The 27,433-nt window shown below is 38.3% G+C and overlaps 2 protein-coding genes across 3 annotated transcripts in view; one reads left to right on the forward strand and one right to left on the reverse strand.

The window, feature by feature from the left end:
- ERCC8 (ERCC excision repair 8, CSA ubiquitin ligase complex subunit) overlaps positions 1 to 15,725 on the reverse strand; it is a 54,667-nt gene extending 38,942 nt beyond the window's left edge. Inside the window, exons 1-3 of one of the 2 annotated variants that reach the window (XM_040262571.1) lie at positions 15,582 to 15,725; positions 6,960 to 7,055; positions 2,370 to 2,471 (exon numbers count right to left, since the gene is read on the reverse strand). In XM_040262571.1, the coding sequence (XP_040118505.1) occupies positions 2,370 to 2,471; positions 6,960 to 7,055; positions 15,582 to 15,658 (275 nt within the window). In that variant the 5' untranslated portion in view covers positions 15,659 to 15,725. The remainder of the gene's footprint in view (positions 1 to 2,369; positions 2,472 to 6,959; positions 7,056 to 15,581) is intronic. The other variant, XM_040262572.1, reaches the window with a different exon arrangement.
- Positions 15,726 to 15,836: 111 nt separating this feature from the next.
- NDUFAF2 (NADH:ubiquinone oxidoreductase complex assembly factor 2) overlaps positions 15,837 to 27,433 on the forward strand; it is a 175,268-nt gene continuing 163,671 nt past the window's right edge. The window contains exon 1 of the mRNA XM_040262574.1: positions 15,837 to 16,045. Within this exon, the coding sequence (XP_040118508.1) occupies positions 15,919 to 16,045 (127 nt within the window). The 5' untranslated portion in view covers positions 15,837 to 15,918. The remainder of the gene's footprint in view (positions 16,046 to 27,433) is intronic.

A 27,433-nucleotide genomic window follows, 5' to 3' on the forward strand; every position in this document is an offset into this window, starting at 1 on the left:
GTCAGATTATAAAGTCTTTGCATGTAAAATGCTACTTTAACTCATTTTGTAAAGATGCTTACTATATGCCCATTTACATTCAAAGTGATGGTTTTGAAGATAAGACTTTGAATCTAAGAAAGTCATAAGTAAGATTGATGTCCGAAGCATTTACTTGACCTCACATAACAGAAAAGCAAATCACAGCCACTAATGGAATAATATTATATAGCATGTGGTATATATGAAGATACTATTTTACCATATAACAAATTAAACAATGTTAAAATAATAGCTAAGATAAAATAAGACAAAGATGAATTAAACCTTAATGGCTGCCTTACACTTTAGAATTTAGATCTTTTGTTGTTGCTGTTGTTTGGTGGGAGTGGAGAGAGTATAAAATGGTATAAGCCTCTTAGAACCAAGTTCCAGAGTACTTGAGACGGCATCTTGTGTTATACCAAGTGTATCTATAATTATACTGCTTCCCATTTATATAGTGGCTTTACAATTTTAATGTGCTTTTTGAAGATAATATTTCAGTCTCATAGAAAACTTACAAGAATAATAGGCCAAGTATAATTATCTCTAAGACAAAATAGTTTTGTCAGAGGTTCAGAGAAATAGTTTCCTTAAATCTGTACTTCCAAAGTGAAGTGTCAGAGCCAAGAAATAATCATAATTCTCCTCACAAATATTCCACGAACTTATGTATCTATACTAGCACTTTGGAAACAGCTTTAATACACAGCAGTTGTGGATATTAATGTTTTCCTCTTGAAAACATTTTTTCAACTCTTATTCTCTGTTAATTCAAGGTCTGCTTAAAATCAGATCAAATATAGGAGACAAGAAAGAATTAAGTGACCACTATGAACAAATTAAAATCGTAAAACACGTTATTAAGCAGCCAAAAAATTCAAGGTAGAAAAGTATGTTGTCAAGCAGCTCTACCTAAGTAGGTAAGAGAAGAGGGGTGTGTGTGTGTACGTGTTTTGTACTGGCTAGAAGCTAGTACATTATGGCTTCTAGCTATTAATCTTTTTGTTCTACTGATAATAGTTGAAAAAACTAATTTGTGTTTATATTTAGCTAGAAAGACTTAAATGAATCTTATGCTAAGTACTCTAAAAACTAAAATTAGTTACTGAGGTGTGCCATGTAGGTGGAGAACAGAAAGACCATAATCAAAAGTCTTAAAATAAAGTCCTTTTGAAAACTGATACCCCAGTTGTTTTGGAGGAGTCGTATGTTAAAAACAGCAATATCAAAGAGACCTGAAGAGACATTTCTCCACAGAAGACATACAGATGGCTAACAAGCACATGAAAAGATGCTCAACGTCACTCATTATCAGAGAAATGCAAATCAAAACTACAAACGAGATACTACCTCACACCAGTCAGAATGGCCATCATCATGTCTACAGACAATAAATGCTGGAGAGGGTGTGGAGAAAAGGGAACACTCTTACATTGCTGGTGGGAATGTAAACTGATACAGCCACTATGGAAGATGGTATGGGGACTCCTTAAAAAGCTAGGAATAAAACCACCATATGACCCAGCAACCCCACTCCTAGGCATATACCTTGAGGAAATCTAAACTGAAAAAGACACATGTACCCCAGTGTTCACTGCAACACTATTTACAATAGCCAGGACATGGAAGCAACCTAGATATCCATTGAGGATGAATGGATAAAGAAGCTGTAGTACATAAATACAGTGGAATAGTGCTCAGCCATAAAAAGGAATGCATTTGAATCTGTTCTAATGAGGTGGACAAAACTAGAGCCCATTATACAGAGTGAAGTAAGTCAGAAAGAGAAATATAAATATTGTATACTGACACATATTTATGGAATCTGAAGAGATGCACTGATGAATTTATTTTCAGGGCAGCAATGGAGAAACAGACATAGAGAACTGACCTATGGACAAGGTGGGAGAAGAGGAGGGAGAAGGGGAGATGAATGGAGAGAGTAACACAGAAATTTACAATACAGTGTAACAGATAGCCAATGGGAATTTGCTGTATGACTCAGGGAACTCAAAAAGGGTCTCTGTGACAGGCTGAAGGGTGGGGTGGAGAGAGATGGGAGGGAGGTTTGGAGGGAGGGGCCATGGGTGAATCTATGGCTGATTGTTGTTGATGTATGGCAGAAAATCACAAAATTCTGTAAAGTAATTATTCTTTAATTAAAAAATTAAAAAAAAAGCAATATTCGAATTTCAGTTATTACTTGCAAGAAGATGTCAAGGAATAACTACGTAAATATGTCATTTGAACAATTTGCTTGAAACAATTCATATTTCATGTTTTGTATCTGATGCAAAAAATACTCAAATGTTTATAAATTCATGAATTATGTTTTTAATACACACCTGCCAATGGAACACACTGCTTTACACGTGTAATAAGGTTGTCTGCTGGAGTTCTCAAGATCATAAAGCACAATCACACCATCTGAACCACCTGACAACATGCTAATAATAAAAAAGTTCAAATTAATTTATCATTTATATAGTTCATTTATTTATCATTACATATTTCTGAAAATTACTGATCCACAAACTCTCAAATTTATTATGCCCATAAATACAGAGTAAATCTTCATTAGCAGACTACAATAAGCTAAAATCTTTAATTTAATATTTGTGGAAAAATAAAAATAGATAGATTTAATCTGTGATCGGTTAAAATTTACCTTCAAGATACCAAAATGAACAGGAGAAACAAGATGGCAAAAGATATTTCTCATTTCAGAAAGTAAGACATTACAAATTCATTTTAAATGTCCCAATTATAACTGTGTTAAATGAAAATGGAATCAGACAGACCAGTTATTACTGATGGAATATTATAGATATTACTATCTGACCCTGGGCAAGTTACTTCACTTAAACTTGTTTATTTACGAAAAGGGGAACATTTTCACCTAAATCATAAAGCTGAAATAAAGATAAATCGTACACAAAAGTCTTTTACCCTGCCTGGCAAAAAAAAAAAATAGGACATCAGTAAGTGTTAGATTCGTTCCCTCCATTATAAACACATTTACTTCAACTCATTCAACTTTGAGCTTCTACAATATGCTAGGCATTATGCTAATACAACTGTGAACAAGACAGGTATGACTCCTGACTCCCCAGTTTATAATCTAGTGGAGAAGACACATAGATCTATGAATTTAATCTATATATCTATATATGTAAATATTTATGAATCTATAGAAAGTATTGTTATTTGCTAATATTATTGCTCACCATCAATTCAGGTGCATCTCTCTGTTCATTCTTTTTCTCTAATTTTATTCTCTGGTAGATTCTTAAGAAAGGACTAATGAGAACAATATTCCTTGAATTCTTGTATATTACTAACAATTAGTCCTTTTGTACTTGAAAATCAGTCTGGTTGGATATAAAATCCTTGACTCAGATTTTATTTCCTTGAACATCTTAAATAAGAAACTTCATTTCTTTGAGCATAAAGCTCAAAATCAAAGTCTGTGGTTACAACATGATTTTCTTCCCTTATATGTAGTAGTTTCAGATTTTGTTCATTGTGACAATGTTTCCTTTAGTCTTTATTCCATTCTCTTCCTTTGGTTTCTTCTCTGGAAATGCCTCTTATATGTATGTTGGATATTCTTTGTCTATCTTCTACATATACCTGATTCTCTTGACTCCTTTTCCTATCTCCATCTCTCTTTGATTTTTAAGTTTCCTCTTGTATTTATTTGCTTCTATTTCTAAAGCATCACCTCTTGTATTTAACTTTTTTCCTAATTTTTTCTTAAGTTTGATCATCTCATTTCTCAGTTTTTCTAATTATAACTTATGTTATTCTTTCATACACTGTACCTTTTAAAAATGACTTTTAGCTATTTTTAAAATATTAGGTTACAGTTCTCATCTATTTTGTGGACATATCTTTCTGGCACAAATATTTTATAGGAACATTATTTATTTTATTTGTTATTAAAATAATTTTGTATGAACTCTGACCTTAACCCAATTCTTTTGCTCATTTTATATAAAATTAATTTTCTTCAACTTTTAAAAGGGAGGCTTAGTTTGGCAATATTTAAAATTTATCTCTCTAGAACATCCTCCTCCTCTTCTTTTTAAAATAAGATGTTCAGAATATGGCAGCTAATTTTCAGATTTCCAAGTTCTAGTCATCTCTCCAATTTTTATCTGACTCATCTTTTTTCTTTGTTTCTATCATTACCGTACTTCTCACTTTGGATTCTATTCCAAACAGTTTCTCCTCAACATGGGAACATGGGGTTCATCTATTAGGGCATCTTTAGCTGGTTAGCTGGAGAGATTATAGGGGCTAGATTACTCCAGCCCCTTTGGGTCTTACTGTGAACCCCTTGGACATCAAGAGTACACAATCCTTTCCCAGTTTCAACTGCTGTAGTCAAACTGACTTGCTGAGCTTTCAAGTGGCTGTCAGTTACTTTGAAGTTATCAGGTCTATCAGATGCCCCATTGGTTTTTCTTACCCCACCTGGTATAGATGCTGATACCACACAGATCTTGTAGTTATCAGTGTGTTGCTCTCATTCATCCATATTTTGAGGTTTGCAGGGATATCTGATCACTTATATTTGTTATAAGTAATCATTTTTCTTTTAATTTTGCCACCTTTAGTTTCTCTGTTATTGTAGTGCAACAACATAAGGAGCTTGCGCCAGAAATGATCACAGTTCTTTCTTCACTGAGAAAGTCTCGCTATAAAAAAGCTACAAAAAAATTCTAGCTCATCAAAACTGTACTTAAAGACTTAATTTACATTCTGGTACAAGTGCCTTATCATGTTATAAACCAGTTATAAAGGGTTCATGAAATAGCAGCATGTCCAAGAAGCACTGATTTATAGACCTGTTTTAAGAAAAATTCAATATTGATATGTAGAACAATTAGTTAATTTAAAAGTACTTCTTCAAAGTTCTTTGTTCAAACAGTTCTATATCTGATTGATGATAGGGCAGTAAAGCTATCCTGAAGAGTTTTAATTTTTAACATTAGCTTCATTACAAAATTTTGTGGGTTGGTTATTCTAATTGTGTATATCCAGTAATCTTTGTAAAGTTTAACAACTACAGCTTTTTCATTTTAGTTGAAAAAATGTTGCAGCTTGCTTGGAAACAGTTGTGAGTTATATGTGTAACATTTCTAATTCCAAAAACATTTTGCTGAACATTTGAGCTTTGTAAAACACTGTTTGTTGTTTTTTTTTTTTAACCATAGCACATGTATTATCAATGGAAAAACAACTGTTTTCAAAATTCAACTTTTAAAGTTAATTTAAATAGTATGTATAACAAGGTCAGATGTTTCACCTTTGCTAGAATGACTTCCAAAAGCTTTCTTTTGATTACATTAATTGGGTGAAAAAAAACCCTGAACATTACTGTAATTAACTGATTTTGTAGTTGAAGTATCTAATGGCAATGATGTTACTTAACTAAGGTAGTTGGTAAATATGAATAAGTGTTTTCAGCAAGTTGTATGTGACTTGATTTTTGTGAGAAAAAGAAGACCTATATTTAATTTTCCATTAAACATCCATTTTGCTTTTTATTTCTCTTTGCTGCCAAAAAGGTTTTTAATGCAAAATACAAGTCTTAGCAAACAATGAAACAGTTGTAGATTTTCACTATATAATAAAAGAGGAAACTACTATAGTAAGAATCTTGACTTTTCTGTATATGCTCTGCAAAGACTCCTCAGCCTATATTTCTCACACATATTTAGTGCACATATAATCCATAACTTTCCACATTTCTCACTAACTCTCCCAACTGGTAGCCTACTGGATTCATGAACTTTACAGGACAAACAAGTGATCACTATCCCACCAGCACCCAAGACCAAAAGAAATCAGCTATCCCTTGCTGCTTATGTCAGGATTATTTTACAAGCAAATGTCCCACCGCTATCCTTGATTGAGAGGTAGTATGTTCAGCCTAGAAAATGTTAGGGGAAAAAAAAAGATCACATGTCATCTTTTACATTTAACCATGTGTTAAAGTTAGAATTTGTTCGCTGTACATGTTTCTCATATACTAGATGAGACCATGACAGAAGCTGGAATTTTAAAAATTGAATTCTATTAAACCTACCCTGGCTTATTTTAATGTAAATAATAATACCTCATTATAATACAATGATTTGGGGCAAATGCTAAACAAAACATAAGACACAATTCTTTAGTTACTTTTATACTTGTCCTAATTGAAGGACAAGGGTTTTGAACATTTTGGTAAAAGTAATGTGGGGTAGATGAGCTTTAAGTGGGTGGGGATGTGTGTGTGGCATTCAAAGCACTTCAGCTGTTGTGTGGAAAACAGATTGAAAGTATAGGTGATAATGGTTTTGATTAACAACAATGGTGGCAATCATTTACAATATGCCATGTCCTATGCTAATCATGTAATACTTATTATTGTAATTAATCTTCACAACAAACTTGTTAATTATGTATTGTTCTTACGCTGTGTAGCTAAGACAACCATGAATTAGAAAGGTTAGACAAATTGCTCAAGGCCACACAGCTAATAAATATAAAGCCAGGAGGAAGTCAAGTACAAGTCTGGTGTGCTTCATATACTTCTGCTTCTTATATTTGTTTTCCCACAAGATTATCTGAGAGCAACAACTGTTTTGAAATAGCTCCTTAAGACATACCTCAGCACTTACATGCTCTCTGCATCAAAACAAAAAACTCAATATTTGTTGATTTAACAATGAATATATTTATATTAAAGTACTTTGGAAATACTTATTTGGCAACATTTCATAGGGTCAATCTTTTGTATTTATTTGAAATTAATAATGCCAGATTTAAATGTGACAATTTAGAATTTTTATTAATTTTTATGAAATTTCACAAAATTAAACTGAAAGCAAGATTTTACTGGATCTCACTTAGGAACAAAAATGATTATATAATAAACTTACTATCTCCCTTCAACGGGTTCAATGTCAAGGGTGTTAACTCCACTGCAATGGATCCTTTCAACATCTCTGTCTTTGTTTAACTCCAGTCCCAAAACCCTAAAAACATATATATATATAAATTAAAGGGAGGGCACACAGAATCCAACAACACATTAGAAGGATCATACACTGTGATCAAGTGGGATTTATTCCAGGGATGCAAGGATTCTTCAATATATACAAATCAATCAATGTGATATACCACATTAACGAATTAAAGAATAAAAACCATATGATCATCTCAATAGATGTAGAAAAGGCTTTTGACAAAATTGAACACACATTTATTGTAAAAACTCTCTAGAAAGTGGGTGCAGAGCAAACCCACCTCAACATAATAAAGGCCATATATGACAAACGTACAGCAAACATTATTCTTAATAGTAAAAAACTGAAAGCATTTTCTCCAAGATTAGGAACAAGATAAGAATGTCCATTCTCACCACTATTATTTAACATAGTTTTGAAAGTCCTAGTGATACTAATCAGAGAAGAAAAAGAAATAAAAGGAATCCAAATTGGAAAAGAAGAAGTAAAACTGTTTGCAGATGACATGATACTATACTTAGAAAATCCTAAAGATGCCACCAGAAAACTGCTAGAGCTCATCAATGAATCTGGTAAAGTTGCAGGACACAAAATTAGAAATTTCTTGCTTTCCTATACACTAACAGTGAAAGATCAGAAAGAGAAATTAAGGAAACAATCCCATTTACCATCACAACAAAAAGAATAAAAAACTTAGGAATAAACCTACCTAAGGAGGCAGAAGATCTATACTCAAGAGAATTATAAGATGCTGATGAAAGAAATCAATGACACAAACAGACGGACAAACACACCATGTTTCTGGATTGGAAGAATCATTATTGTGAAAATGACTATACTACCCAAAGCAACCTACCAATTCAATGCAATCCCCATCAAACTACCAATGGCATTTTTCACAGAATTAAAAAAAAAAAACTCTACAATTTGTATGGAAAAACAAAAGACCCTGAAAAGCTAAAGCAATCTTGAGTGAGAAAAATGGAGCTGGAGAAATCAGGTTTTCTGACTTCAGACTGTACCACAAAGCTATATTAATCAAGATGGTATAGTTCTGGCACAGAAACAGAAATATAGAGCAATGGAACAGGATAAAAAGCTCGGGGATAAACCTCATGCATGTATGGTCACTTAACTATGACACAGGAGGCAAGACTACAAAATGGAGAAAGGACAGTCTCTTCAATAAGTGGTGCTGGGAAAACTGGACATCTACATGTAAAAGAATAAAATTAGAACACTCTTTAATATCATACACAAAAATAAACTCAGAAAGGATGGACACTATAAAACTGTTACAGGAAAATACAGGCAGAATACTTCTTTACATAAACCACAGCAAGATCTTTTCTGATCCACCTTATAGAGTACTGAAAATAAAACAAAACAAATGGGACCTAATTAAACTTAAAAGCTTTTGTACACCAAATGAAACCATGAACAAAATGAAGACAACCCTCAGGATGGGAGTAAATATTTGCAAATGAAGCAACTGATAACCTTCAAAACATACGAACAGCTCATGGAGCTCAATATCAAAAAAACAAACAACTCAATAAAGAAATGGGCAGAAGGCCTAAACAGACATTTCTCCAAAAGAGACATAAGATGCTCAACATTGCTAATTATTAGAAAAATGCCAATCAAAACTACAATGAAGTATTATCTCAGTCAGAATGGCTATCATCAAAAAAAAAAAATCTATGAACAATAAATGCTGCAGAGGGTGTGGAGAAAAGGGAACCCTCTTACATGGTTGGTGGGAATGTAAACTGGTATAACCACTACGGAGAACAGTATGGAGGGTCCTTAAAAAACTAAAAATAGACCTACCATATTACCCAGCAGTCTCACTCCTGGGACATACCCAGAGAAAACCATAGTTCAAAAAGATACATGCACCAAATCTTCATTGCAGCACTATTTACAATAGCCATGACACGGAAGCAACCTAAATATCCATCAACACAGGAATGGATAAAGAAAATGTGTTACATATATACAATGCACTATAACTCAGCCACAGAAAGAATGAAACTGGGTCATCTGCAGAGAAATGGATGGACCTAGAGACTGTCATGGAGAAGGCGATGGCACCCCACTCCAATGCTCTTGCCTGGAGAATCCCAGGGACGGCAGAGCCTGGTGGGCTGCCGTCTCTGAGGTCGCAGAGTCGGACACGACTGAAGTGATGCAGCAGCAGCAGAGACTGTCATACAGAGTAAAGTAAGTCAGAAAGAGAAAAACAGCATATAATATCACTTGACTATGGAATCTAGAAAAATGGTACTGATGAACTTATTCATAAAGCATAAATAAGAGACCAAGATGTACAGAACAAAGGTACAGATACCAAGGGGGGAAGGGGCTGGTGGGATGAATTGGGAGACTGGGGTTGACACGTATACACTACTATGTATAAAACAGATAACTAATGAGAACCTATTGTATAGAACAGGGAACTCTATTCAGTGGTCTGTGGTGACCTAAATGGGAATGTAATCTAAAAAAGGGAGGATACAAGTATACATATAACAGATTCACTTTGTTGAACAGCAAAGACTAACATAACACTGTAAAGCAACTATGCTCCCCCCAAAACTAATTTAACAGAAGTAGGGGGAGATAAAACTAAACAACAGGAAAGCAATTTAACATTAAAATGTCCTTATTTCACCAAAACCACATTAAGTTAAAAGTGGCTTAAATACAATGCTTAAATCTCCTAACATACATCCAAGGATGTATATAGATTATTAAAAGCCTTATACAAATTTTTGAAGTATTAAGAGTATTAACAATTACATGTAAAGAGTTTCTCCTGAAGTATTATCTTAAATCTTATTTAAAGAGTGTATTTTACCAATTTAAATTTAGATATCTAGAACCTGAAGCAAATTTTCATGAACAAAAAGCTAAATTCTTGTAACTTAAAACTTAACTGAGGACATCTAGTGAACAAAAGCTTAAATTACAGTTTAAAAAAATTTCCCTGAATTGTTTCTTACAGAAATGTAAAATGAGTATGTTCAACTCAATAAATAAGCATATTTAAATAAAATTAAATATAAATAAAATTGATTACCAAGTACTCACACAAATTAATATGAATGAAATTTCTGATATTCAGTAACTATAAAACATCATTATCCTGGTGAGGACATTAAGATTAAATGAGTTAAAACATAAAAAGGGCTCATAACAAGGCTCAGCATACAGTAAGTACCTGCTGCTGCTAAGTCGCTTCAGTCGTGTCCGACTCTGTGTGACCCCATACACGGCAGCCCACCAGGCTCCCTCGTCCCTGGGATTCTCCAGGCAAGAACACTGGAGTGGGTTGCCATTTCCGTCTCCAATGCATGAAAGTGAAAAGTGAAAGTGAAGTTGCTAAGTTGTGTCCGACTCTTAGCGACCCCATGGACTGCAGCCTTCCAGGCTCCTCCATCCATGGGATTTTCCAGGCAAGAGTACTGGAGTGGGGTGCCATTGCCTTTTCCAACATTACACCCCTAGTACTACGTATTTATAACTGGAATTTTGTACCTTTGGACCACTTTCCTCCAATTCTTCCTCCTACCACTCCCTGACTCTGGTAAATCTGATCTCTTTTTCTATGGGTTTTTAAGATTCCACATATTTAAATGAGATCATACAGTATTTGTCTTTCCTTGTCAGACTTATTTCATTCAGCATAATGCCTTCAAGGTCCATCCATGTAGCTGCAAATGGCAGGGTTTCTTCACCTTTTGTAGCTAAATAATATTTCATTGAATATATGTAACACAACTTCTTTATCTATTCATCCATAGATGGACACTTAGTTTTCCATGTCTTGGCTATTGTAAATAATGCTGCTATGAACATGGAGGTGCAGATACCTTTGCAAGTTATTGCTTTCATTTCCTTTGGATATATTCCCAGAAGTGAAATCGCTGGATCATATAGTAGCTCTATTTTTAATTTCTGAGCATCCTCCATAATGGTTTTCCACAGTGGCTGTACCAATTTATAAATCTCACCAACAGTGCACAAAGGTTTTAAATTCTCAACAGCATTTAAATCCACTCCAGCTATTGTTATGTCTTTTCCTTTTGGCAACAGATATTCTAACAGGTGTAGGGTGTTGCCTGTCGGTTTTGCACTTCCTTGATGGCTAGTGATGTTGGACAGCTTTTCACGTACCTGTTGGTCATTTGTATCTTCTTAGGACAAATGCATATTCAGGTTGTTTTTTTTTTTTTTTTTGCCCATTTTACATTTTTTCCTCTTGTTATTGAGTTGAATGAGTTCTTTACATATTTTGGATATTAAGCCCTCATCAGATAAACAATTTGAAAATCTTTTTCCTCATAGTGTGAGTTGTCTTTTCACTATGTTGACGGTTTCCTTGGCTGTACAGAAGGCTTTTAGTTTGATATAGTCTTGCTTGCTTTTGTTTCTGATTTTCTCTTTTTTCCCTTAGCCTGTGAAATCTCACTCTAGACCAATCTAATCCCTGTCTTTTAGGTAGCCTACCTCTACCCAACCTAAATACTTTAGGTCTGTATCATTTGGGAACCAGAAGAAGGGGCTAAGGGAAAGGGAAAGGGGAGGTTTCTACAACAGGAAAACAGGGGTAGGGTTTGTGTGGAAGGAAGCAAGGTATGCAAAAAATAATTAAAATGGCAGGCCTGAGGCTACTATCCTTAAAAAGGCCTGCTTGTAAGACTGGCCCTTACCTGCCTTCTGGGATTTCAGGAGGGTTCCCATTATTTCTGGGTAAGAATGGCTCATTGTGCCTAAACTATTTGAAGCAAACAGTGTACATTATGAATTCTTACATGCCTTCTAGGAGTCTGGAATTTTGGTACATGCTAAGCAGAAAGTGCCTATGTGGCCAGTTTGTACTTAAAAACTCTAGGCACTGAGTCTGTAATGAATTTCTCTGACAGAGATTTCATCTATGCTATCACAATTCATTGCTAAAGAAATTAAGCGTGTCCTACGCAACTCCACTGGGAGCTTGTGCTTGGTTTCCTTCTCAAGTCATGCATGTGCCTTTCCCTCCAGTAAGTTTACCTGGTATACTTTTGCTGTAATAAATCATAGTTATGAGTATTTTGGTACAACTATGTGCTGCATACTGAGTCCTTCTAGAGAATCCTCAAGCCTGGGGGAGGTCTTGGGGACTCTTGGGCCAAGGCAGTAACAAGAATAGGGGAGAAAAGAGGAAGAAGAGACAAAGTGAAGGAGAGAGGATGAAGGGAAAAGAAGTAAAAGAACAGAGATATAGGGGAAGGCAGAGGAAAGTAGGGTAAGGAGGGTAAGGAAAAGAATGAGTCCTGGTGTCTTTTAAAATCATTTTTCCAATCTCTTTGCTATGAGACATCACATACTGGTCATTAATGGCGAGAATCCATTTTGATTGGTTGCTTTCCATGTCACACCGATTGCTGAATATTAGATTGGTGCAAAAGTAATTGTAGTTTTGCATTGTTGAACTTTGCCATTTGATACTGGAATACATTCTTAAATAAATGTGGTTGTTATACATTACTTTAATTCACTTTTCTTGCCTTATCTTTTTTTGCTAATGACTTATTACTTTCTGTTTATTTTATATGCATTTCAGACTATGAAAATGATGTTAGACAAAGAACAAATTCAAATTATTTTCTTATTTGAGTTCAAAATGGGTTGTAAAGCAATGGAGACCACTTGCAACATCAACAATGCATTTGACCCAGGAATTGCTAGAAAATGCACAGTTCAGTCATGGTTCAAGAAGTTTTTCAAAGGAGACAGTCTTGAAGATGAGAAGTGTGGTGGCCGGCCATCAGAAGTTGACTAGGACCAATTGAGAGTCATCACTGAAGCTGATTCTCTTACAACATGAGAAGTTGCTGAAGAACTCAATGTCAACCATTCTACAGTTGTTTGGCATTTGAAGCAAACTAAAAGGTGAAAAAATTCAATAAGTAGGTGCCTCATGAGTTGATCACAAATTTAAAAAAAAATCATCGTTTTGAAGTGTCGTCTTTTCTTATTCTTTGCAAAAACAAAGAAACATTTCTTGATCAGATTGCAACGTGCGACAAGAAGTGAAATTTATATGACAGAGATAACCAGCTCAGTGGCTGGACCAAGAAGAAGCTCCAAAGCACTTCCCAAAGCCAAACTTGCACCAGAAAAAGGTCATTGCCACTGTTTGGTGGTCTGCTGCTGGTCTGATCCATGACAGCTTTCTGAATTCCGGCGAAACCATTATGTCTGAGGAGTATGTTCAGCAAATCGATGAGATGCACTGAAAACTTCAAGGCCTGCAGCTGGCATTGGTCAACAGAAAGGGCCCAATTCTTCTCCACGTCAATTCCTGACCACACGTCGCACAACCAATGCTTCAAAAGTTGAAAGAATCAGGCTATGATGTTTGCCTCATCCATCATATTCACCTGACCTCTTGCCAAATGACTACCACTTCTTCAAGGATCTTGACAACTTTTTGCAGCGAAAACGCTTTCGCAACCAGCAGGAGGAAGAAAATGCTTTCCAAGAATTCACTGAATCCTGAAGCACATATTTTTATGCTACCTGAATAAACAAACCTATTTCTTGTTGGCAAAAAAGTGTTGTATGTAATGGTTACTATTTTGATTAATAAACATGTATTTGACCCTAGTTTGAATTTCACTGGTAGCTTGGCTGGTAAGGAATCTGTCTGCAATGCAGGAGACCCTGGTTCAATTCCTGAGTCAGAACATACCCTGGTGAAGGGATAGGATACCAGCTCCAGTATTCTCGGGCTTCCCTGGTGGGTCAGATGGTAAAGAATCTGCTTGCAATGTGGGAGACCTGGGTTCGATCATTGAGTTGGGAAGATCCCTTGGAGGAGGGCATGGCAATCCACTCCAGTATTCTTGCCTGGAGAATCCCCATGGACAGAGGAGCCTTATGGGCTGCAGACCATAGGGTCGCAAAGAGTCAGACACAACTGGGCAACTAAACACAGCACATAATGATTTAAAATTTACAGTCCAAAATGGCAATTACTTTTGTACCAACTTAATGTATTTAATATCCTGTGATAAACCATAATAGAAAAGATTAAAAAAGAATGTACATATGTATACATTCATGTATATATTGTACATACATAGATGTATATACGTATACAACTGAGTCACTGTGCTGTACAGCAGAGACTGGCACAACATTATAAATAAACTATGTGTGTGTGTGTGCTCAGTCACTCAGTCATGTCTGATTCTTTGTGAGTCCATGGACTGTGGCCTGCCTGACTCCCCTGTCCATGGGATTTTCCAGGCAAGAATATTGGAACGGGTTACCATGCCCTGGTCCAGGGGATCTTCCTGACCCAGGGATCGAACGCATGTTTCTTAAGTCTCCGGCATTAACAGGTGGATTCTTTACCATTGTGCCACCGGGGTATACTTCAATTAAAAATAAAAAAGTCGTAAAAAAAATCAAACTGCTGAAAACAAAAAGCAAAGAAAATTTCAAAGCAACCAGAGGATAACAAATTACCTATAGAAAAACAATGGTTCAAATGACTGCAGACTCTTTCCACAAACTACAGAGCCATCAACACTTGCTCTATAAAAATTGCTAAACAAATTTCTTCAGACAGAAGCAAAGTGATATAAGAAGGAAACTTGGGATATCAGGAATGAAGAGAGAGCAACAGAAATGATACGGATCTAAACAGATTATTATTTTTCTTAAAATATGTTTGACGGTTGAAAACAAAAATTGTAACACTGTCCAGTGGAGTTTACAATGTGTGTAAATACAATATATAAGACAACACTCTTCATAGGGCTGAAAAAAGACCTATGATTCTATTTCTTAGATAGTTTTCAAATATCTTCGCCCTCTTGGTTCCAGCTGCCACAACCCTGGCTCAGGCTTCCATCAACACTCTCCTTGCAACAGTTACCTAACTTGGTTCCCACTCTTGCTCTCAACTTCAATCCATTCTCCAAGCTGATGACAAAATGCAATAGCTGTCACCTTTTTCTGATCTTCATACCTCATAACCAAGCATACAAGGCTCTTCCCCATCTAGCCCCCTCTCTCTCTCCAGCTTCATCTTTTGTCAATGGCCCTCTCCTGACTGTTCTCTGCCTCGAGTCACGCTAAATTTTGTTCAATTTCTGGCCTATGCTCGGCCTTCAACATACTGCTTGGCACATGGTAGGACCTCACTAAATACGCTGACTAAATGAAAGAATAAATTCTTGAACGATAGTTATTCCTTGGGAGGCGGGGAGAAAGCATGAGAGAAAAGGAATAAAATAAAATTAAAATATCCTCATTTCTATGTAAAGCGCCCTCACCCGAGCCTACTTTCGCACCCAGTTGCCTATGGGTGTATAAAAGGTAACTTGTTTTCTCAACTCACAGAGCAGAAGAGAGTAAAGCCCAGTGTGGTGGCAGGAAAGTGATAATGAGGCGGAAAAGTGTAAGGCAAGGCTAACACAGTCTTGGTCTACATTTTAACTAGCATGTTAGACTAAAAAGTAAGGCTTTCTTTACCTCCGTGTGGACTCTGCTCTCCGGAGGCGAAGAGGGTCTTCTAAACCCGCTTGTCGGGCCGACAAGAACCCTAGCATCCCGTTCTTTCACATTGGCTTGAGAACTGGACGCTGCCATGACAGAACTCGGAGGCGGGGTTGTAGTAGCGGAGCCTCCCATTGGCTAAGCTTGATGCCATCCGACCAATGGAGAGCGCCTTTATTAGAGAGTACGCGGATGAAGGTGGATGGGACTCCTCGGCGTTGGTGGGCGGGGTCAGCGGCGGGGGCGTTCCCGCTTTGGTTGCTGAGATCCCGGCAGATCCCGCCGCCGGCCACGCGGGAGCTGGTGGGACAGCATGGGTTGGTCTCAGCGTTTGATCGGCGTCCTGCGGAGAGCACTGTCAAAGGAAGTGAAAGAGCAAGTGGGCACAGACCGGTTCGGGAACAAATACTATTATATCCCGGAGTACAAGAACTGGAGAGGTGAGATGAGAGCGAGGGCAGCGGTTGGGTGGTCGGAAAACGACCGGCAGCACTAGTGGTAATCAGCAGAGTGGCCAGCCGAGTTTGTTCACCCCGCCGCGCCCTCCGCGCTGGCCACTGGCTTGCAGTCGGGCTGTCGCTGAGTGGCCTGCCAAGTGCCTGAGTCTCTGCGCCGCAGCGTCTAGGTCTTGAGCCCGGCCGCCGCGGCGCTAGCTCAGCACAATCCTCCGCCCAGCGCCGGGAGCCTTGCCGGCGCCCTGTGTGGGTCCTTGCGATCGGCAGTGTAGATCCAGGGAGGTTTTCACCAAAGGGTCCAGGGAGAGATAGGGACGTACCTTTCCTCCTCCCTGGTCGCCAGTGCCCACCTTGCGACCGAGGGGTCGGGGGAAATTGAAGAGGTGTTATTTTGAGCGCCTCTGCTCTCTTTCTTGGCGTTGACCTTTTAAAGTGGCTCCGGCGTTGGCCCCAAGCGTCACCTTCCTCGCGGACAAAGCTGTCAGAAGTAGGTCCATGCTCACTGACAGTGTGGAAAAGAGATCCCGTCACCAGACCCCACGTTACCTTTCCCTCGAGTTTGCATTCCCAAGACCCTGTTGCGCTCACTTTAAGATACATGGCGCTAATCGTGTTTCTGTGTAGGAATCTTGCGGCAAAGTCTTGGTGTTTGCAGAGGTAGGGGGCGGTCCTGGTCCTTGAAATCACACCACGTGGCAGTAATCTCTTCTGTATTTTTGCATCACCAGGATGCAGAAGATCTCAGGCTTTGGGGTCAGAAAGGCTTGGGTTCTAGAATCTCAGCTTTGACGTTTAATTGAGGGATCACGGACAAAGTATTTGTCCTCCCAAGTATCAGGATCCTTACTTGAAAGAGATGATAATAATATTGAGAAGCACTAAAACCTTTGAAAGTGGTGTTTCATTCACTTCCTATAACTCTTAATAGAGGAAATTTCTTCTTCCTCGTAGAGCACATGTAAAGTATATTTATTATTACTCAAAATTGTTTTGCCTACCCCTTTTCTGTAAATTATTTTAATATCTTAGACTTGTTTCCCTAATGAGCGTTTAAACTGTATCAGGGCAGAAAATATTTCTTTCTTAAAAAAGTCCACAAAGAGCCTAGCATGGTGGTGAAATATTTCTTGAAAGATTGCAAACAGAGGGAAAGATGTTTCTTTTTCATAAGTTGTCAGGTAACATTAAAAACAAATATAAAAACATTGGATTGATCTAAAGTATAATTTACATATGGTAACATTCATCCTTTTTGATGTATGATTTTATGATATTTGAAAAATGCATAGTCGTAAATATCACCAGAATCAAGATACAGAGCAGTTGCATCACCCCCAGAAGTTCCTCTTAGCCCTTAGTAGTTCCTTCCCTCACCGCATACCCTGCCGTTGGCAACCACTGATTTATGTTTTCCTATGTCTGCTTTTTCCGGAATGTCATGTAAATGGAGTTAGAGAAGATGCAGTCTTTTGAGTCTAGCTTATTTCATGTGGCAGGATGCAGTTGAGATTCATCCATGTGTCAGTAGTTCCTTTTTGTTACTAAGTAGTATTCCATTCCATTGTGCTGGTTTACCACAGTTTATCCATTCACCTGCTGAATGACCTGTAAGTGGTTTCTAGTTTTTGGTGACTGTGCAGAAAGCCTCTATAAAAATTCTCATACAGGATTTCTTTCTCTTGGGTGAACAGCTAGGAGTGGGACTGCTGTCTTTTGTGGTAAATCTATCAATATATATATATATAACTAACTTTATAAGAAACTGTTTTCCAAACTGGTTGTACCATGTTGCATTCCAGCCAGCATGAAAGTTCTAGTTTCACATTCTCACCAGTACTAGATTCTGTCAGTTTGTAAATTTTTGTTTGTATTTTAACCATTCTAATGGGTAGATAGGGCTTTCCTGGTGGTGCAGTGGTAAAGAACCCACCTGCCAATACAGAAGATGAGGGTTCAGTCCCTAAGTCTGGAAGATCCCCCAGAGAAGGAAATGGAAACCTACTCTAGTATTCTTGTCTGGGAAATTCCACGGACAGAGGAGCCTTGCAGACCCCAGTCCGTGGGGTCACAAAAATCAGACATGACTTAGTGACTACACAACAACAGGTAGCTCATGTTATCTCATTGTGGTTTTAATTTCCATTTCCTAATGACTGAGAATGTTAAGAACCTTTTCATATGCTTATTTGCCAACCATGGGTCTTTGGTGAAGTATCTGTTAAGTCTTTTGACCATTAAAAATATTTGTATTAGTTTCATTTCTTTGAAAATAACGATATCATTAAAGAAGTAGCAAAATCATGTGTATTCTAAAATAATTTGTGAGTCAAAGGATATGTTTAATTTTATTATAATACCAAGTTGTCTTCCAAAGTGCTTATGCTGATTTATACTTCAGTTAGCTTGATATTTTGAATCCAAGTACTCTTGATTCAGCTTTTATTAATAATGTAGTATAATCACTGTATGCAGCTGTTTAATATCTCTGTGTTTCTCAGTTCTTGGATAATTAATGATTGTGGCACAACTCGGATGACCCAGAGAGATGATAGGGGGAGGGTGGTGGGAGGGAGGTTCAGGTTTGGGAATTCATGTACACCTGTGGTGGATTCATGTCAATGTATGGCAAAACCAATACAGTATTGTAAAAAAATAAATAAAAATTAAAAAATGACTGTGGCACAGATATGTTGTACAGTCTGTAAATACCATTACATGTTTCCTAAGCCTTCTGCTATAAATCAAGGGAAAAAAGTTTTAGTTTGTTTTCAAGCAAGTTTTCAAAAAATAAGTCATCTAACTTTTTTATTTCCTGGATATGAAAGGTGGTTCTTACAGGTCTCCTGGAGTTTTCTTTGAATTGCATAAATTGAACACCACCAATGAGTAGTGTTTAAGAACCCTTTAGAGGAAAGTAATTTTTCTTCTAATTCAGTTAATTACTCTGGTGCTAGTCATCAAAGAACTACTGTATTTTCTACATAGGATATTATTTAATAAGAGAAAAATCTGTTGTTACGTAGTTCAAAATTAGTCTTGAGTATTATCCAGTCAGCTGAATTTAAGTTTAGAATTGTTGAAATTTTAACTTAAAAAAAAAAAAAAAACCTATTGACATTTCAGGATAAAAAGATTAAGAGCTTCGCATGTATTTGGCATTTTTTATAACAAAGTACTGATTAACATATTTTTTATTGAAAATTTGCCACTCTAGAGAAGATTATTTAGTAAAAGATTCCTTAAACTTTATCTAGAAAATTCCTTTGTTATTGCACCCTTCTTATGTGTAATTTACTTGAGTTTTTATCCATCCAGTTCCATTTATTTCGTGTTTCAAAAGATAATTCTCTTCCTTTCCAAGATAAATTCTTATATTTGTATGCTTGATTCTTACAGGAACCTTTTTGAACCTCGTTTTGTTATTTTCACTTCTTTTTTTGCACATTTATTAAACATCTGCACCCCTACAAAATAACAAATTTATTAACTGAACTATCTTGAGCTGTTAATTTGCTAATAGACATTGTGAGTATCCAGATTTGGGCGGGGGGGTGAGTATTGTGGATAATTTGCAAAAGCACCTGTTTTTGTGTTTTGAGTATTGTGTTTATTTTGGGGCACCACGCTTTAGAAGAGATGCTTGGAAATCTAGAGAGTCAAGACAGGAATAGTTATGATGATGAGATTTTCTAGAGAGTATGTCCGTAAGTTTTATTACCTGCAAGTCTTGAGCAGGTTTACCCTGTGAAGATCAGTTTTAGGAGAAGCTTCAAGTATTTGAAAAATTGTGGCATAGAAAAGGATTAGGCTCATCTGTATAGCCTTTAACTCATAACTTAGATCAGAGGGTAGATGTTTACCTTTTTTTTATAAGAAACAACTTTCAGACTGTTGGGCTATGCTGAAGAAGGAAGAGAGAGCTTTATGTTTGATTGTACTGGGAGAATTTAGGGAGATAAGTAGCTGGAGACATTTGATCAGTACCTTGAAGGATAAATAGGATTTCACAAAGAGTGGTCGGTGGTGGGAAGAGATGGGAAATACCACAGAGATGAGAAGGTGAGTCCCATGTGGGTAGACTTCAGTGCAAAAGAACAGTAGAAAGCTGTTCTAGTGAGGTGATAGACAAGGTCAGCTTATAAAAGACCTTACATAGGTTTGAAGTTTATACTTCATTCTGAGGTAGTAGGTAACCAACCGCTGAAAGCTTTTCAACAGAGAGAAGTTTGTGACATAATTAGAGCTATTAGAGAAATGGCTCTGGAAGCTCTGCAAAAGATGAGCTTGAGGGGAAAGGGAGGAACTACAGTTCTGCTGCTGCTGCTAAGTCGCTTCAGTCGTGTCCGACTCTGTGCGACCCCATAGACGGCAGCCTGCCAGGCTCCCCCGTCCCTGGGATTCTGCAGGCAAGAATACTGGAGTGGGTTGCCATTTCCTTCTCCAGTGCATGAAAGTGAAAAGTGAAAGGGAAGTTGCTAGTCGAGTCCGACTCCTAGCGACCCCATGGACTGCAGCCCACCAGGCTCCTCCGTCCATGGGATTCTCCAGGCAAGAACACTGGAGTGGGTTGCCATTTCCTTCTCCAATGCATGAAAGTGAAAACTGAAAGTGAAGTCGCTCAGTTGTGCCCGACTCTTAGTGACCCCATGAACTGCAGCCCACCAGGCTCCTCCGTCCATGGGATTCTCCAGGCAAGAGGACTGGAGTGGGGTGCCGTTGCTAGGTGAGAGCATTGCTGGATTTGCCCTGATCCTAGAGAGAGATCTTACTGGACTGAAGTGAAGGAAATGGAAAGAAAAGTTTGATTTAGCAAAGCTTTTGGACTTGGTAATGAGTTGGACTGGTAGAAGGGAAAGAAAAGAGGAGAAGCCAAAGATGATTTTGTTGTTTTAATTCTGGAGAACTGGTGGATGATGGTGTATTGACCCATGCAAACAGAGGCTAACAGGGACTAATGAAAACAGAAAAGCAGCCTTTAGGGTGGGGTTGGTGAAAGAATACATAATTTGTTGCTTATAAGAGGGCAGCTTTATAAGCAGGCAGTTGTATACTCAGATCTGCACTTCCAAACATGTCAGCGATTAAAGTACAAATTTGGAAGCCATCTTAATATAGGTGATCACTAAAACTGTAGGAATAGTTAGATTCAGGCAGGAAAAAAATAATAACATGAGATTAAGAGACAGATGTTTGGCAACCTGGTCATTTCAGTGGCTTCTTATCACCTGAGAGTAAATCCAAACCACCTGGCAGACATTCATGACCTTTGAGTCCATCTTGAAAGTGATCTTGGGCTTCCCTCGTGGCTCAGAGGGTAAAGTGTCTGCCTACAATGAGAGAGACCCAGATTCGATCCCTGGGTCCGGAAGATCCCTTGGAGAAGGAAATGGCAACCAACTCCAGTACTCTTGTCTGGAAAATCCCATGGACGGAGAAGCCTGGTATGCTACAGTCCATGGGGTTGCAAAGAGTCAGACATGACTGAGTGACTTCATTTTCACTTTGAAAGTGATACTTGTTTTTAAGCTAATCTTTAGATCAATGGTTTGTAAGAAGCCTGGATGTTTATGCTATTAGGACAGCTCAAACCTGAAAGCTTACGTGATTTCTGATATATCAGGGAGTTGAGTCAGATAGTATTTAATTTTCAGCATTCAAAAAAATCACAACATTAAAACTAACTGAATGTACTTATATGAGAGTTGCATCTTATACACTGTGATATTGAAAGTGTTAGTCACTCAGTCGTATGTAACTCTTGTGACCCCATAGACTGTAGCCCCTCAGGCTCCTCTGTCCATGGAATTCTGGTGAGAATACTGGAGTGGGTAGCCATTCCCTTCTCCAGGGGATCTTCCCAACCCTGGGATTGAACTCAGGTCTCCTGCATTGCAGGCGGATTCTTTACTATCTGAACCACCAGGGAAGCCCTAGTCTTGCGTCTAGTCTGTAACTTTGCATAATACTGAGCTTTAGGTGATGTTCCCAAAATGGAATCAATTGGGGGCAAGGCCGGAATAACAGTGGGCGTTAGATAGCAGTGACTCTCTTCTAGAATGCAGGACAAATATTTCATCAAACATGCTGCTGCTGCTAAGTCGCTTCAGTTGTGTCCGACTCTATGCGACCCCAGAGACGGCAGCCCACCAGGCTCCGCCATCCCTGGGATTCTCCAGGCAAGAACACTGGAGTGGGTTGCCATTTCCTTCTCCAATGCATGAAAGTGAAAAGTGAAAGTGAAGTCACTCAGTCGTGTCCAACTCTCAGCGACCCCATGGACTGCAGCCTACCAGGCTCCTCCATCCATGGGAGTTTCCAGGCAAGAGTACTGGAGTGGGGTGCCATTGCCTTCTCCCATCAAACATGGTAGATTTGTTTTTGGAACACATTTTAAAAACCTGTAGAACCTTCACTAGGGCTTTTTGTAGTGAATTGTTTACACCAGGCTACTGGCAGTGATTTTTGAACTGTTCATAGTTTAATAATTAAGAAATAAACCTATTCAAGTTCAGCATTGTATTAGAAAATCTTACATTCTAAAAGATTTTTTTCACTTTGTGTTCAGGTTTTTAATGAAGCATTATTGTATATTTATAGAAATTGTGAACAAAGAAAAATCTATGCTAAGATTTTAGTGAAAGCATTTATTACCAAATTATATATTTATACTTTCTATATTTATTTGATTGTGTTTAGATTCACGTATATCTAGATTATCAGTGTGCCAGATATGTTTATAATAACATTTCCTGAATTTTACATTTCATGCTTTTTGGTTTTAAAATAAAAAGAAGGTGGCCTTTGAATATGGCATTTCCAGACACTTTTGAGAAGTCAAATAAACTACACTTTAAAGGTGATAATTTAGAATTGAGGTTTGTCCATCTAAAATGGAAGTTTGTTTAAAATTAAAGTTTATTTTATGTCTATGTGCTTCCTTTAAAAAAATTAGTTGGATTTTACCTCTTTTCTAACCTGAGAATCATTTATTTTGTTTATTTATTCAATTATCTTTATTGAATTATAAAATATTTCGAATATAAAAAATAGAATGATAGTGCAAACCTCCATGTACCTGCTTGAGTCCAGCTCCAGCAGCCAGGGATTCAACCTGAAGAGATGAATGGTGTCGGCGAGTAATGAGACAGCCTCTCAGTTTTCTTGGACTACCTATTTATTTCAAGTTTAAGCTTTTCTTTTATACTTTTACAAAAGCATTAGGTCAGAGGTTTGACATTTTCAGTTCCCCCTCACCCAGATTTATTATCTCCATAAATCATTGTTGCTCTTCAGAGTTCCTGCTTAAGGGATTCTCTCAGAATCAGCCTTACCATCTATTATTTGCTTCCTCTAATGTGTCCTATAGTTGACTTGTGATTACATTGTACTCATGCTACATTCCTCAGTTTACTACTTATCTTCCTAAATCCTGTTTGCCCCTAGCATCCTGAGCTCACTATCTCTTAAAAATGCTTCTAGCTATCAGTTCAGTTCAGTAGCTCAGTCGTGTCCGACTCTTTGCGACCCCATGAATTGCAGCACGCCAGGGCTCCCTGTTCATCACCATCTCCCGGAGTTCACTCAGACTCATGTCCATCGAGTCTGTGATGCCATCCAGCCATCTCATCCTCGGTTGTCCCCTTCTCCTCCTGCCCCCAATCCCTCCCAGCATCACAGTCTTTTCCAATGAGTCAACTCTTCGCATGAGGTGGCCAAAGTACTGGAGTTTCAGCTTCAGCATCATTCCTTCCAAAGAAATCGCAGGGTTGATCTCCTTTAGAATGGACTGGTTGGATCTCCTTACAGTCCAAGGGACTCTCAAGAGTCTTCTCCAACACCACAGTTCAAAAGCATCAATTCTTCGACGCTCAGCCTTCTTCACCGTCCAATTCTCACATCCATACATGACCACAGGAAAAACCATAGCCTTGACTAGATGGACCTTAGTCGGCAAAGTAATGTCTCCGCTTTTGAATATGCTATCTAGGTTGGTCATAACTTTTCTTCCAAGGAGTAAGCGTCTTTTAATTTCATGCCTGCAATCACCATCTGCAGTGATTCTGGAGCCCCCAAAAATAAAGTGTGACACTGTTTCCACTGTTTCCCCATCTATTTGCCATGAAGTGATGGGACTGGATGCCATGATCTTCATTTTCTGAATGTTGAGCTTTAAGCCAAATTTTTCACTCTCCTCTTTCACTTTCATCAAGAGGCTTTTTAGCTCCTCTTCACTTTCTGCCATAAGGGTGGTGTCGTCTGCATATCTGAGGTTATGGATATTTCTCCCAGAAATCTTGATTCCAGTTTGTGTTTCTTCCAGTCCAGCGTTTCTCATGATGTACTCTGCATATAAATTAAATAAGCAGGGTGACAATATACAGCCTTGACGTACTCCTTTTCCTATTTGGAACCAGTCTGTTGTTCCATGTCCAGTTCTAACTGCTGCTTCCTGGCCTGCATACAGATTTCTCAAGAGGCAGGTTAGGTGGTCTGGTATTCCCATCTCTTTCAGAATTTTCCACAGTTTATTGTGATCCACACAGTCAAAGGCTTTGGCATAGTCAATAAAGCAGAAGTAGATGTTTTTCTGGAACTCTCTTGCTTTTTTGATGATCCAGTGGATGTTGGCAATTTGATCTCTGGTTCCTCTGCCTTTTCTAAAACCAGCTTGAACATCTGAAACTTCACGGTTCAGGTATTGCTGAAGCCTGGCTTGGAGAATTTTGAACATTACTTTACTAGTGTGTGAGATGAGTGTAATTGTGCGGTAGTTTGAGCATTCTTTGGCATTGCCTTTCTTTGGGACTGGAATGAAAACTGACCTGTTCCAGTCCTGTGGCCACTGCTGAGGGAGCGGTGGCTGTGCAGGAGCAGGAAGGCCTAGAGGAGCTATCCCACGTTGAAGGTCAGGAACCGCGGCAGTAAGGAGATACCCCTCGTCCAAGGTAAGGAGCAGCAGCTGTGCTTTGCTGGAGCAGCAGTGAAGAGATACCCCACGCCCAAGGTAAGAGAAACCCAAGTAAGATGGTAGGTGTTGCAAGAGGGCATCAGAGGGCAGACACACTGAAACCATAGTCAATGAAAACTAGTCAATCTAATCACACTAGGACCACAGCCTTGTCTAACTCAATGAAACCAAGCCATGCCTGCGGGGCAACCCAAGACGGGTGGGTCATGGTGGAGAGGTCTGACAGAACGTGGTCTACTGGAGAAGGAAATGGCAAGCCACTTCAGTATTCTTGCCTTGAGAACCCCATGAACAGTATGAAAAGGCAAAATGATAGGATACTGAAAGAGGAACTTCCCAGGTCATTAGGTGCCCAATATGCTACTGGAGATCAGTGGAGAAGTAACTCCAGAAAGAATGAAGGGATGGAGCCAAAGCAAAAACAATACCCAGTGGTGCATGTGACTGGTGATAGAAGCAAGATCCGATGCTGTAAAGAGCAATATTGTATAGGAACCTGGAATGTCAGGTCCATGAATCAAGGCAAATTGGAAGTGGTCAAACAAGAGATGGCAAGGGTGAACGTTGACATCCTAGGAATCAGTGAACTAAAATGGACTGGAATGGGTGAATTTAACTCAGATGACCATTATATCTACTACTTCCGGCAGGAATCCCTCAGAAGAAATGGAGTAGCCATCATGGTCAACAAAAGAGTCTGAAATGCAGTACTTGGATGCAATCTCAAAAACGACAGAATGATCTCTGTTCGTCTCCAAGGCAAACCATTCAATATCACAGTAATCCAAGTCTATGCCCCAACCAGTCATGCTGAAGAAGCTGAAGTTGAACGGTTTTATGAAGACCTACAAGACCTTTTAGAACTAACACCCAAAAAAGATGTCCTTTTCCTTATAGGGGACTGGAATGCAAAAGTAGGAAGTCAAGAAACACCTGGAGTAACAGGAAAATTTGGCCTTGGAATGTGGAATGAAGCAGGGCAAAGACTAATAGAGTTTTGCCAAGAAAATGCACTGGTCATAGCAAACACCCTCTTCCAACAACACAAGAGAAGACTCTGCACATGGACATCACCAGATGGTCAACACTGAAATCAAATTGATTATATTCTTTGCAGCCAAAGATGGAGAAGCTGTATACAGTCAACAAAAACAAGACCAGGAGCTGACTGTGGCTCAGATCATGAACTCCTTATTACCAAATTCAGACTCAAATTGAAAGTAGGGAAAACCGCTAGACCATTCAGGTATGACCTAAATCAAATCACTTATAATTATACAGTGGAAGTGAGAAATAGATTTAAGGGCCTAGATCTGATAGAGTACCTGATGAACTATGGAATGAGGTTCGTGACATTGTACAAGAGACAGGGATCAAGACCATCCCCATGGAAAAGAAATGCAAAAAAGCAAAATGGCTATCTGGGGAGGCCTTAAATAGCTGTGAAAAGAAGAGAAGCAAAAAGCAACGGAGAAAAGGAAAGATATAAGCATCTGAATGCAGAGTTCCAAAGAATAGCAAGAAGAGATAAGAAAGCCTTCAGCAATCAGTGCAAAGAAATAGAGGAAAAGAACAGAATGGGAAAGACTAGAGATCTCTTCAAGAAAATTAGAGATACCAAGGGAACATTTCATGCAAAGATGGGCTTGATCAAGGACAGAAATGGTATGGACCTAACAGAAGAAGATATTAAGAAGAGGTGGCAAGAATACACAGAAGAGCCATACAAAAAAGATCTTCACGACCCAGATAATCATGATGATGTGATCACTAATCTAGAGCCAGACATCTTGGAATGTGAAGTCAAATGGGCCTTAGAAAGCATCACTACGAACAAAGCTAGTGGAGGTGATGGAATTCCAGTTGAGCTGTTTCAAGTCAAGTCCTTCTAGCTATAATGTCTCTAAAAATTCCTAACTTCTATAAGCTATAGTTAAAATATGCTAACTTTACAACATTCCTTAAATCTTTAACTTCTAACTATTTTAATTATTTCTAAGCCCTAAATTCAGTAAACTCCTTTGCCATAAACATTTTCCTCACAAATAGGCTTCAGATAGCAATCCCTCCCATGGCCTCAAGCTGTGGCCTATGTGCTCATCCTGGAACACTCTTTTGTAAAAGTCCTTAAACAAATGTCAGTGATTAACTTTATGAATTATTCTCTGAGCACGGCTGCAGAAGGCTTTGTGCCGTCTCATGCTCCTCTCAAGAACAACAAACACCTTAATATGCCTTTCAGTCAACTCAGCCGACGAGAGGAAAAAACAAGTCAGAATCACAAGGCCTGCTTCATCCCGGTCCGTGCCTGCGGAATGAGGAGAGGGGGTTGGGGGGCCGTGCCTCTATTTTGTCAGAAATGCCTAAGGCAGCTCCGATGTGTACCTACCCATCACTCACTTGAA

This window comes from Oryx dammah, unplaced genomic scaffold (assembly GCF_014754425.2).
Source record: "Oryx dammah isolate SB20612 unplaced genomic scaffold, SCBI_Odam_1.1 HiC_scaffold_20, whole genome shotgun sequence".
Classification (NCBI taxonomy): Eukaryota; Metazoa; Chordata; class Mammalia; order Artiodactyla; family Bovidae; genus Oryx; species Oryx dammah.